This window comes from Thunnus thynnus, chromosome 1 (genome assembly GCF_963924715.1).
Source record: "Thunnus thynnus chromosome 1, fThuThy2.1, whole genome shotgun sequence".
In the NCBI taxonomy this organism is placed as follows: domain Eukaryota; kingdom Metazoa; phylum Chordata; class Actinopteri; order Scombriformes; family Scombridae; genus Thunnus; species Thunnus thynnus.
The window spans coordinates 17,505,582-17,517,760 of record NC_089517.1 but is presented as its reverse complement, the minus strand read 5'-3'; the positions used below and the strand labels follow the sequence as shown (position 1 = coordinate 17,517,760).

The following is a 12,179-nucleotide window of genomic DNA, read 5'->3' as shown; positions in this document are numbered from 1 at the left end:
GCAAATCTTGGGATTAGACACAGCTGTCACACGTGTCACAGTCATACATCCACACTCCCACTACTGCAACTTCATACATCATCTTCACCCCCACGGGTTAGTGGGTGCTGAGTAAGTACCTCACATCACTAATGCATAAATCAATAGATAATGACGTAGCATGCATAAACCATCACACTCCCTCCGGAGCCATTCCAATAATGCCTCGCTCTGGGAGAGGACTGGGGGAAGGGTGGAGGGATTGATCGATCGATCTTCTGGCTGAACAGGATCGCTTTTTGAAAGTATACATGGCTAGATCTCTAAACCAACAGAGAAGCACCTACAGACTCTACATAATTGTCTCATCAGCTTCATAGAGTTGCTCATTTAAGTCATGCAGTTTTAGGTGTATGTGATGTTTAACACAAATTTTACTCTTCCCATTGCTCTTGTTGTGATGCCGTTTTGATTGATATTATCTGCAAATGCTCTATAGATTTATGTTTGATTATTTTAATTAATTTGAATGTCCCTGTTGTCTTTGTCCACCTCTGTTCACTGCCAGTTGGAACCTCCAGTAAGTTATCGTCTTGTAGTTTAGAGGCTGCATAGCTTCCTGTAGCTGACACACACAAAGATGACAAAAAAAGACCTTGAGTTTAGACGTACTGGTAAATAAGATGCTCTGGCTGACAGATAGTGACTACAGTTTCTCTCAGACAATGTAAGCTAAGGCTTACTAGCGAAGGCCAAGAGATTAAGCATGGTTGAATGGGAAAACATGAACAATGGATGAAACTCTTGGAGGCTTGATGCCAGCTGATAAAACAGGACTGGGGAGTGAAACAGGGTTGTCATTTGCGGGAACAACCCATGCTAATGCTGTCACTGGCTGCAGTAAGAAAAAGGCAGTGGGCGTGTTGCTGGTTTCTGATCACAGTAAATAGTCGTGTTTGATACCATAACGTAGCAGTGGGTGTGGAAACAGGGACCCAGCTTGTTCTGATGGAACTGTCTGAGTTAGAGCCTTGTATAACCAGACCTCCATTTCATCATGCTTGTCGGATCCTTAGGAGAACTAAAGCACAAACAGATTAGAAAAGGCTGGAGACACAGCAGGGTGTCATAGTCTAAACCAAGAAAAAGCTATGATACTGAGAACTTGTTTGTAGTTAGAATGAAACTAACCAGAGGTGCTATTTCAGGAGGCACTAATTTTCAAACTCATACCTAATCTAATAAAGGCAATTTTCTCCAGACTTCTGTAATCTTGAAGAGATGGAGGTCAGGCTATATGAGATAGGAGAGCTAAACCTGCCGTTCATAATTAACTCTCTTCCTAAAGGGCAGAATTTCTCACTGGAACCGGTATTCACCACCAGGAAATCCAAATTTAGCTGATTTCTAGAGGTTTTCAACTCTCGTAGCTGTAGGATGTTAGTACAGAGTGCTGCTTCTGCTGCTGCCCCTAGTTTAGTTGTCTGGCTTAATAGTTGCTTGTCAGTCATGATTATAATATGACTAGATTCACCTCCAGTGCTGCCGTTTGATTAGATGGCACAGTGTGTAAGGCTGTGGAGTTACATATACTTGTTTCAATACAGGATGAAGGCAGGTTCACTCTTGCACAGATTTCTTCGCATGTAAGTGACTGTATCTATCTGATAAATGTGTTTATTTTGTGCATTTATCAATAAAATATTTTAGTTGCTCTTTCCTTTATCCCTCTTTTAATCATTGAAATGAATGTATAACCTTTGTTTATTTTATCAGGTAAGTTCCATTGGGATTAAGATCCGATTATTAAGGGAAACCTGAGTAAAATAATACAAGATAGTGAAGAAAAAGTCTGCCCAGAAGTAATAAAAACACTCGTTAAATCTTTTATCCCTCTTCTTTTATCGCACATTTTGTATTTTGTGCGGTTAATCCGTCATGCACATGTATTGTTAGAAGAGGAGTTACACCTGCTTTTCACGGCGGTTATGGTTGAAGAGGTAACTGAGGAAATAACAGTCTGGCTGTCGCTAGACTGTGATGTAAGAGAATGTTTTCACTATCTCCCAGTTTAGGAGGGGAAAGAGGAATTTGACATACTTCCCACAGTGCTTTGCCCTAAGCCAGATGGTTCGCTTAACCTGATTGGCTGTAGGGCTTATATGCATTCTTTTCCCCAGGACACGACGCTGCTCCGTGTTTTTTAGCACACCAGATCATCAAAAAACGCCTTTCATCCAAAGTGTCTCGCAGTGAGCATGAGCATACTTTCTCTACAGGCAAAAGGCTTTCTGTGCTGTCTTTTAAGGGAATTAAACTCAAAATCTTTTTAATAAGCATCATGGTGCAACTTACAGAGACATATGTGTGAGTAATTTTTGTTTTGTTTTTATTTATATTTAACTATGATTATATGTCTGCAAGACTGAAATTTTGTCATTTGACATTTCTTCCTGTGTCATCTGTATGTTTTGTCAGTTTTGGTCAAGTCAGGTCAGTTCTGTAGGTAAATATATTGACGTGTGTGAAGATTACTGATGGATGGATATGAAATTATGGAGACAAGGACTGTTATGCAGTGTAGAGATTCTGGTGTGGCAGTATCGTATTTTGCACTGTTAATGTTAATGTCTGTGCAGCCACTTCTCTCTCTCTCTCTCTCTCTCTCTCTCTCTCTCTCCCACTCCTTCACTTCAACTTTATCTCTTCTCCGCTTCTCACTCACTTGCTCTCTCTTGCCTTTTGCCCATACTGTAAGAATGTGTTAGCGAGGGAATTGAACAAAGGGCTCTGTCGAATGGTGTTTGTCAGTGTGAAGCCTTTTTTAGCACCATTCTGCAGCAAGGAACAGCAGATTTAGGCCACAACACTCTCTCTCTCTCTCTCTCTCTCTCCTCACTCTCTCTCTCTCTTTCCGTCTTGCACTCTTGCTCTGTTTGTCCCTCTCCTTCTCCCCCCCCCACTCTTTCTCATTCATCCACACGCAGACACACTCAGACACACTCTGTCTGTCTCTCTCATTACAATTCAGTTATTCATCCTCAGGCTATAGCTCTCATTTACCCCCTTTCCCCTCACAACAAACCCATACAGGTTTCCCTGATGCTGATTCTGCTGATGTACAAAATTACACAGATCAGCACCATGCGTAAAACTTGAGTTGTAGTGAGAGCTAGACACAGTCTGGGAAAATTCAGGAACTTAAAAAAAAGGCCGTTCTGTGGCAGAAAATGAAGGTCAGCAGCTGCACGAACTAATAAGTTAAACCCTGAAGTATCAGTCAGATGTACTTTTACTGTTTTTGCATCTGTGTTTTACTGTGTGTATTGTCAGTTGCAAATACAATGAATGGACATGAGAGAAGTTTCCTCGTCTGAGCTGGTGGCACAGCCTGCACCTTCACATTCTTTTACAAAAGCTTCTGAATACAGCTCAAGTACTGTGCCAGCAGGCAGTCATGTGACAAGATTGGAATTCAACCATTGTTTTAAGCAGCAGAGCCCTTTCTACTTAGTTAGACATAGCCCACTAGACGCACACGCCCACACAGACACACAGTTTTACCTTGTTTATTTTATCCAGGTTAAACAGGAACTTGGACTGAAAAGTATCGTAACCCAAGAGTTTATGTTGGGAGGCTCGGTCTGGTTTTTCTTCCTCTGCCGATGTGCTTTTATTGGAAAGGGTACTATGTGGTTAATAACAATGAGGGGTCACATTGATCTTTAAGAAAAAATGCAATTTGGAAAATAAAACATTTATAAAGCCTGTCCACTCTAATTGAACTTGATATCAGTTTCTGGTTGGGAATGTGGTTCGTCAATGACAAACTGTACAGACCACATAATTAAAAACAAACTCCATTAAAATACAATTGAATAGGCCAGAGACTTAAACTGGTATGGGGAAACTACAGCGTCTCTTTGACAGAGCCTCACATCCTTCTTTAATTGATTATTGTCTAATTTGTTTTCCTGGTGATGTCAGCACATGAAAAAACAAAACAGTTACGTGCATCATTGCGCTGTACGTAAGGTGGACACAGCTGGTGGTCATTCACACTCTAAAATCAGCAGTGTGTTGCAGTCCTTTAAAGTTTTAAACTGTCACTATAGCACTGACAATACAGTTTTACTGAATTGCCGTATGTTGTTTATGTTTATTTCAGCCACCGAAGTCGAGATGAGGATCGTCTGTCCAAACCAGGGGCCATATCTACACCAGTCAAAAGCTCTGATGATGGTGTCTTGTCACAGGCCAGTGACCAAGCCAGCTCCAGAGATGACAAACTGTTACCTCCGCTGCCTGGTACAGAATTCTCCTGCCTATTACGCCTCAGCTCAAAGGATTAGTGTGGTCTCTCCCATATGATGTTTGGGTGTTCATCACCTTTTATATTTTTTATTCTTTATATCACCTTTTTTATTTTTTCCATCTCATTGCCATTAGTACATTGAGGTACCATGAAGGTAATTACAACACTGTAAAAATGATCTGCAAAGTAAATTTTCATATATCTCTCAATCGTCACAAAGAAATACTATTAACAACTGAGGAAAAATGAATATGGATAATATTACAAAAGAAATACTTGACACGTCTGTTATCAATTACAGCCGGAGCTTTCACTTTTACTTTTGGTTTCACTGTTATAAAGCACTTTGTGGTCAGTGAGGATTCTCAGTCATCCAGGCACCTTGCCCACAGTTAACCTCAAAAAACAGTGAAACAGATGCAACTCTGCACAGTCTGTGCTGGTTTTCTTGAATCTACTTATGTTCTAACTAATTACTCACTGTGTTTGTATTTGTGGCAGAACCAAAGCCAGTTTATGCACAGCCTGGTCAGCCTGATGTGGACCTGCCTGTCAGCCCCTCTGATGCCCCTGTACCCAGCGCCGGTCATGACGACAGCATTCTCAGGTAAATGTCCACAAGCTCTTATACAAAGCACTATAATGCAAATACCACTGTGGCTTGTATATCAAGTGTATATATATTATGCACTTTGATAAGATTCATAAACTTTGTTCATTTGAACAGCAGTTGAAACATACGTAGCTCAGATTAGTCCAGGGATTCAGGCCAGCTTTTGTTCTATTTATTTTTTTCACCGCACACAGCTTGTTTGAATAACAGGGTGTGTTTTTTTGTCTCTTAGGAGGATTGTTTTCAAATCTTTTCGCTGACCTTTTCGCCTAATTCCATCTGACCACCTGTTTTCTCCTATAGGCCAAGTATGAAGCTGGTCAAGTTCAAGAAGGGAGAGAGTGTCGGTCTGCGGTTAGCCGGAGGGAACGACGTGGGAATTTTTGTGGCAGGAGTTTTGGAGGACAGTCCTGCAGCCAAGGAGGGGCTGGAGGAGGGAGACCAGATTCTCAGGGTACTTTGCACTCCATCAAAGTGTTTACATGTACTTGAGCACCCAGGCTGTTGTTGGCTTTTTGATTTCTTTAAAAACATGTAAACAAGAAACCTTTTTTTTTCTTCTTCTTCTTGTTGCATTGTTACGAGGGATTAAAGGCATACTGTGCAGGAGTTTCCAAAAAAATAATCCCTCTCAGTCATCACTTATGACCCACTAGAAGTGTGTGGTCATGTATTTATCTGCAGAGATCTGCCCTCTGCTTGCATTTTTTTTTATTTTGCTGTGTTCAGGATGTTTCTAGGCGTCAACCTTTGGCCAGTGGGTGTGTAGCCCCCGGCCAATAACGGCACGTAGGGTGTGAGGTCGGGACAACAATATAATGACCAGGTTGCAAGCGTTGTGCATTTGTTCTGCTAAATTAGCTGTAGATATTTAAATTGTCCTATTATTTTTTTAGCTCGTAAGGTTTGTTTATCGTCAGAGTTCATTGAAGTTCTTGCTTTAGTAAGTAGAAACTGTTAAAAAAAAAAATTCCACATCATATTAAAGTGGGAAGAACATCTGGTGTTATTGTCAAAATAGTCAAGCTGTCGCTGCCCACACTAACTTAGATAATCAGTGGTGAGACTATGTGATTCCATGGTCACAATAGTTTTACTTCTGTGTAAAGAGATCTTGGGAATACAGCACAATGTATCTGTCAGTCTGTGAGTCATTCCCGGGCTCTGCCTCGTTTCAAAACTCCCCTTGTTTCCAGTGCGGAGACACAATAGAGGTCGTTCTTGCACTCTGACCTCAGGAACAGTTGTCTTTCTGTTTGACTGAACACCAGAGTATCATTGTTGATGTAATGATGGAAACCCTCTTGATGTCAGTCTTGGATCCATTCTGACATGTTTATACAGCTGTCAAGGATGACACCTGCAACTGTATAGTTAAACATAGAGTGAGCAGGAGAGTCTGGCCACACAGTTCTGTTTTTGTTAACTTTTATGGACTATATATCTGATAAACAAAGTTGTCCATTATATTCTCTGCTTCTCTTAATGAGTATACAATGTCTTAAGTTCCTTCCGCTCCATAGTGTAGATCTCATTATGTGTCTGCGTGTGTGTTCTTCCCACTGTACAAACACATCTTGAGACTTCCAGGACATTGTTTTCCATCTTTAGGTTGTTTCCCTTTGGTCACGGTGTGCTAGCGGAGATAAAGACGTCAGGCCCTCCTGTTTCTGGGAAGGATAAAGGTGTCTTTCTGAGGTTCAGTGATTTAGTCCATGTGTTTCTGGTTTCCCTGCTGCCCCTCAAGCAGAGTCAATAAACAGCAGTTATTGTGTTTGGGACAGCAGCAGGAGACGAGGAGGAGGCAGCTCAGTTGTTGGGGGGGAGTACATTGCCCTGCTTCTGTTGAGGAACAGGTTTTCATTTTCCTCTGTTCCTCCTATTCTGTGAGAAATCTAATGAGCGCTAGTTACTGTAATGTTCACTAAAAATAGCACAAGCAAAGAAAGAGGATGATAAATGCTTTAAAAATATCTTTAAGCATTAAATGTTGATGATTTATACATATATGAGGATCAAGTTGGCCTACAATGACATGAGACCATAATTCACTATTTTATATGATTATAAACCAGTCCATCAACTGCACTGTAATTTGATTTCTTCTGCTTCTTCTGTTCTGCATTTGTAGGTGAACAATGTGGACTTTGCTAACATCATTAGGGAGGAGGCTGTGCTGTTTCTGCTGGATCTTCCAAGAGGAGAGGAAGTTACAATCCTGGCTCAGAAGAAGAAGGATGGTGAGCGATGCCAGTTAGCGGTGTAAACACAAAGCACATACACTGAAATCCTTTTTTAAAACGTTACTCTAATCAACCGTTTCTGCTTTATCTCCAGTATATCGGAGGATAGTGGAATCAGATGTGGGCGACTCCTTCTACATCCGCACACATTTCGAATACGAAAAAGAGTCACCGTACGGGCTGAGCTTTAACAAAGGCGAGGTGTTCCGTGTGGTAGATACTCTGTACAACGGCAAATTAGGCTCCTGGCTCGCGATTCGTATCGGCAAGAACCATCAGGAAGTGGAAAGGGGCATCATCCCCAACAAGAACAGGTAAGAGAAATCTCAGGTCACACCTTTATTTCCTGCACAGCTTGTTCTGGCACTTTATGAATGAGCGAGGGTGGAGGTAAAGAAAAAGAAGCATTGTTGTTTATCTCAGGGTAGCGAGGAAGGATTTAACAGACTGTTTTCATTTTATTTGTTTGTTTAGTCTACTGTATTTTTCACATTAGTGATTTTAATGCTAGTTATTTTTGGTTCTGTGCTTCTGTTAAAAGGAAAAGCTGCAGCTCTTTGTCATACTGTTGGTCATGTGTGTCTGAGCGTACGTGTTTTATAAATCATGATCTTGCCAACAGCATCGTTTTATCTAGGCCTGTCTCTACAGCCTGCAGCAGCCTCTGGCAGTGTTTACACAGAGATTCCTCACTGTCCTGCTGACAGAAAAGACATAGCTTTCCACATGGTGCATACATTTTTATCACATACATTTTAGTATTGTGAAAGAAATCTCAGCTCCTCAGCCAAGTTAAATCTGCCTCCCTTGATATTCTATCAAAACATTTTACATAAAACCATCAAATCATATACATCAAAGGAAGACCCGTTATAAATCAAAGCCACTACGAATCATTGCTTTCCTCCATAGGTTTACTATCTTACTCACCTTACCTTTTATACCTGTTTGTGTTACTTTACAGTTAATTTCTATGTAATGAAATGTATCAAGAAAATTGATCAATGTGCTTACATACATTTTAGAGAACAGATTCAGCCTTTTTTACAAATTCATGTCATTTCAGTGTGAAGTTTTGCCTTAGATTCTGTTATACAGTGTAGACCCAGTGGAGCATCACTGAAATATGTTTCTCAGAACAACCTCTGGTGTCATTATTATAGTGTTTAAATCATTTGAAATTGCTCAGGCATCATCAGCATGTCTTCAGTCAGTGATGAATAAGTGCTCCATAATTGTTTGACAACCATTTACAACTCAGAGAATGTACAGTGGTGTCACAGTTACAGTACTAGTATGCTGAAGTATTTCTTTTTGTGCCACATACCGTCACCTTAACTGTAGAAATCTGCATACTGCTTACTTCAGCTACACTGGTGGGTGTCAAATTGTTTCACATATCTGTTAACCTAACAAGTGGCCTTGTTTGCAGTTTTTGGCTGATGTCCTGACACCTGACCTCCTACCTTTCTCTGCCTCAGGGCTGAGCAGCTTTCCAGTGTGCAGTACACCCTTCCCAAAACCCCAGGGGGCGATAGAGCAGATTTCTGGCGATTCCGTGGATTGCGAAGCTCCAAGAGGAATTTGCGGAAGAGCAGGGAGGACCTGTCAGCCCAGCCGGTTCAGACCAAGTTCCCTGCCTACGAGAGGGTGGTGCTGAGGGAAGGTAAGGCCAAGGCAGTCACAGCGATCAACTGAAGCCTCCCACATATATTTTATTGTAGAGAAAAGTGGTCAGATTTCAACTAGAAACAAGATAATCCACAGTACTTGTAAATTCTAGCTAACTAGTGTTCCTATGTTTTTACTCATGTTTCCATGCATTACAAAATTATTAATTTGTACATTTACAGAGGACATGGTGTTATGTAAACCTACAATTCACATTGTTACAGACAAGATTACTGCATACATATTTAGATGTTTACCAGTCATCTAATTGCACAAGTGAAGTTTGCCTCACTCTACTCATCTTCTATCTGCTTGGTGTGTATGTGTGTGTGTCTGTGTGTGTGTCTGTGTGTGTGTATGGTTACTTTTTTAATATGTATTATTGTGTTAATATATGTATAATATAATTCAGTGTCGAGTTTGCAAATGTTAAATAATGCTGACCTTTGGTAATCCTCGTGACATACTCCTGTTCATGAACAGCTGGGTTCCTGAGGCCTGTGGTCATCTTTGGGCCAATAGCAGATGTGGCCAGAGAGAAACTGGCTAGGGAGGAGCCTGATGTTTTTGAACTAGCAAGTAAGTAGCAAATTACTGTCCCTTTGTTTCTGTTTTGTGTCCTATTGTGTGTCTTAGAATCATAGGAGACCAGACTCTTGATTTATAGTGTACATTATATATTACCAAAGCTAATCGATGCTCAGATTCTGACAAATATTCTCTGTAGCAGCCAGTATGTTGAACTCACTCTTTGGTTAGTGCCTCTTTTTATGTACCCTGCATTTTCAAAATCCAAACTTAACCGCCTGTGGCTTTTTTCCTCTTTCAAATACCCAGCTCTGCTACAAGCATTGACACGACAATACATCGACAAACAAGCAGTTTATTGAGGCTGCAAACATGGTAGAGACAGTTGAACTTCATTTAGTCCATGATTTTATTTGTCAAGTGTATAAAAACAAAACAAAAAATGGTTTATTCGAGGCAGTAATTGAAAAATTGTAAATGTATAAATACAACTTATTTAAGTTTTGAAACATTATGTTTTGGTTGTTCGGTTTTTTTAGTTCTCATGTGTTTTCCTTTAAGAAATAGACCAATAGCTGAAATTGCTGTATTATAAATGTAGGGTTAGGGTTAAGACCTATTATCCACTGGATGCTAAGCAAAATTCTTTAAAAATAGTTTGTCATTCAGTTCTTTTAAACAAGATGGCATCCTGCTTAACTCCTGCTTAACTGTAAATTTTATTTATAGTTTCCTTTTTCTGTTTATCTTTCTCTCTTACACACTCTAAGCAGAAATGCACAGCTCTTTTTCATTTCATCCTAAGAGTCCTCATCCACTTCCTCTTTAGGAAATTGCAAGTTTCTTTAATGTGTCATGTTCATTTTAACACTCTGTAATGAATTTCAATTACTTTAAGTGCACAAACACGCATGTCACACACACACATTCAGCACACGCCCACATACAAAGTCATTCCAGTCCATGATGTTTATTTGTGTGACTCTTGTGATGTTTGTGTAACTGTATTTTCTTTTCAGAAACACAGCAACAACAAGGAGGGGAAAGTATGTCACTTAGTGCATCAACTTTTATTTGTTTTATTTGGTTCAATGAATGGCAGATAATCAGTAAGCCAGTGTGTGGTGGCTAGTTGCCTTTTCTATAGGTGTTAAAACAATAGCTACTGCCTGGTTAATTCATACAGGGGAATACCACTTGATTGCATTACAATCTGTAATAATTATTAACATGATACACAGTCTTGCAAAATTGAACACAGAAGACATGAGAGTAAAGAAATGTAATATCATGCTAACACATAGCTAGTGCACCACACACAATAAATTGGATACTTTATTGTGGAAAGAAAGTGTACCCTTAACATTGTACAGGAGTCTGATAGTCACTGACTACAGTTTTCTGAATAAAGATTGAAGAAATCTCACCTGCATTACTACAGATGACATTTTGCACATGCAAAGTCGTTTGGCGAGATGTCAACAACGACAAACAAGCACTCATTCATTTTTGTTTGGTATTATACACTTTCTTGCCAAATTTAAGTCTCCAATGAGCTGTGTGTTAGTATAATATTGCATCTTTACAAGACAATATAATGCTCCAAGTTATGGCAGAGTAAATGCCGATGAATTAAATAGAGTACCTTTCCTGGGCACAGGAATAATTTAAGTGGTATTCCCCTCTTAAAGGCAGGTTGCATCATGTAGAATGACAACAGCAAAGCAGCATGTGGAGCTGTGCATTTAATATGTCACGGAAATTGAGATGAGTGAAGTGGTTTCTCAACAGTTTTACAAACCTCCAGTATAATTAAATAGAAAAATCATAAGGAAGTGATGAAGTATATAGAATTTGCCCATAAATTACACCATAATAAAAGTTAATGAAGAATGTGGTAGCACATCAATGTAGAATTTAGAAATGTAGAAATAGAGGCTCTAATCAAAGGTCAAAGCTGACTATGTTTTGAGGCTTTATACTAAACATATTGCCATTTAATTTTGATTTTTGTTGAATCCATGCATCTATTTTTTTCTAACCATCAAAATGCACCATGATGCGTGAATTTAAGAGTCGGCACATTGAAATCATGAACTAAGACAAAATACTCAAGCATCAGCTCAAAATCACCAACCACTTATTGGGTGTTCATATACTAAAACAAATCTGACGACACTGTATGCATTAACAGATGTTATCTTTGCAGGGTTGGAGCAAAATTGGGAGATGGGAATTAAATATGATTCAGTTGAATTTGATCATAATTTATCATTTGACAGCTCACAACTCAGACTACAGTTCAAAGTGGGGTTGCACTACGACTGTGACATAATTCACAATTTAAGTGTCAATTTAAAGTCGAATTTTACATTGACAGGAAAAGCACTGAATCACAGCATTTAATGTTTAACGCTGCTGCATACGCTTGTACTTCTGACCTTTTTGCATGGCTATGTTTATCTCTCTTTTCAAAACTGTTTGGATAGTAATGAGCAGTGTGTGTGTAGATCATAGATCCCATTAGTATGTCAGAATTAAGAAAGCCTGGCCCTATCATGTGTTTTGAGTCATATGAATCACTATTTTTGAACATCCTGGTGAGATGACTGCCCTCTTTTGTACCTTGTGTTTCTAGGCAGGAAACCATTATCTTTATGCGAATCATAAACCCCTCTACACATCCTTGCTTAAATCCCTGAGGCTTACAATGACACTGTATTCCCATTAATCCCAAATGACCTTCCTGCTCTTGTATCTGCATATTTCATGTCAGTTGTTCTCACATAACACATTTCCTCCACCATAATTTATACTGTTACATGCAGTT

At 39.6% G+C, this 12,179-nt stretch overlaps 1 protein-coding gene across 16 annotated transcripts in view; it reads left to right on the top strand.

The window, feature by feature from the left end:
* tjp1a (tight junction protein 1a) overlaps positions 1-12,179 on the top strand; it is a 121,876-nt gene that overhangs the window by 95,546 nt on the left and 14,151 nt on the right. For 9 of the 16 annotated variants that reach the window (XM_067587765.1, XM_067587759.1, XM_067587774.1 and 6 more), the window contains 8 exons: positions 4,148-4,287; positions 4,796-4,901; positions 5,211-5,361; positions 7,039-7,147; positions 7,245-7,464; positions 8,632-8,816; positions 9,305-9,400; positions 10,369-10,395. In XM_067587765.1, the coding sequence (XP_067443866.1) occupies positions 4,148-4,287; positions 4,796-4,901; positions 5,211-5,361; positions 7,039-7,147; positions 7,245-7,464; positions 8,632-8,816; positions 9,305-9,400; positions 10,369-10,395 (1,034 nt within the window). The remainder of the gene's footprint in view (positions 1-4,147; positions 4,288-4,795; positions 4,902-5,210; positions 5,362-7,038; positions 7,148-7,244; positions 7,465-8,631; positions 8,817-9,304; positions 9,401-10,368; positions 10,396-12,179) is intronic. The other 7 variants (XM_067587792.1, XM_067587721.1, XM_067587839.1 and 4 more) reach the window with 1 other exon arrangement.